The sequence below is a fragment of the Eurytemora carolleeae genome, unplaced genomic scaffold (genome assembly GCF_000591075.1).
Source record: "Eurytemora carolleeae unplaced genomic scaffold, Eaff_2.0 scaffold1794, whole genome shotgun sequence".
In the NCBI taxonomy this organism is placed as follows: domain Eukaryota; kingdom Metazoa; phylum Arthropoda; class Copepoda; order Calanoida; family Temoridae; genus Eurytemora; species Eurytemora carolleeae.
This window is the reverse complement of record NW_019402084.1, coordinates 216-858: the sequence shown is the minus strand read 5'-3', so window position 1 is coordinate 858 and position 643 is coordinate 216. Positions and strand designations below refer to the sequence as shown.

Sequence of the window (643 nt, the reverse complement as noted above, 5' to 3'; positions counted from 1 at the left end):
GCAAGTATTATGGGACCACTCTAATGCGACTTTTATACTTCATGACATTCTTAGTTTATAATTCTTAAACTTTAAGAAAAACAAGTTTGAAAGTTTGAAGTAATTTGACTAAATTCAGGCACTCGGAGAACTTTGCTGGAGAAAGTATTGAAGAGGAGAAAAGGAAAGACCGACGCAAAGAAGAAGAAGAAGAAGAAGTGAAAGGGAAGATTGAAGAGAAAGATTATGAGAATTTTGATGAAAAAGATGAGGACTGGGCCAACTAAACTAATAGTTGAATTGAACTGTTTGAAATTTAATTAAAAACATTATAATAAAGATAAAATTTTGTCTTATTGAACTGTCTTTGAAATTTCAAGTTACCTTTTATTACAAGATTCACAGAAGATTCACAGTATGGTAACTGTAAACTATTATCTGCAAGCAATTGTGTGAAAAATATTGTAGTTTTCTAGCTTGGAAATTGATTAACTCTTCCAATTTCTCCAATTTTTTTTTAAGTTGAAGTGCAAAATTTAGTTTGATTGGGAAAACATAGTTTAAAAAATAAATAAAAAACGCCTCCATTATATTATTAGTTTATGGGGTTTAATCTTAATGAGACAAAGTTTTACAGTTTACAGTGTACAGACTGCAATTTGAC

At 29.4% G+C, this 643-nt stretch overlaps 1 protein-coding gene across 1 annotated transcript in view; it reads left to right on the top strand.

The window, feature by feature from the left end:
- LOC111717802 (glutamic acid-rich protein) overlaps window positions 1–340 on the top strand; it is a 6,477-nt gene extending 6,137 nt beyond the window's left edge. The window contains exon 5 of the mRNA XM_023493249.1: window positions 119–340. Coding sequence (XP_023349017.1) covers window positions 119–266 — 148 coding nt within the window. The 3' untranslated portion in view covers window positions 267–340. The remainder of the gene's footprint in view (window positions 1–118) is intronic.
- The last annotated feature ends 303 nt before the right edge of the window (window positions 341–643 follow it).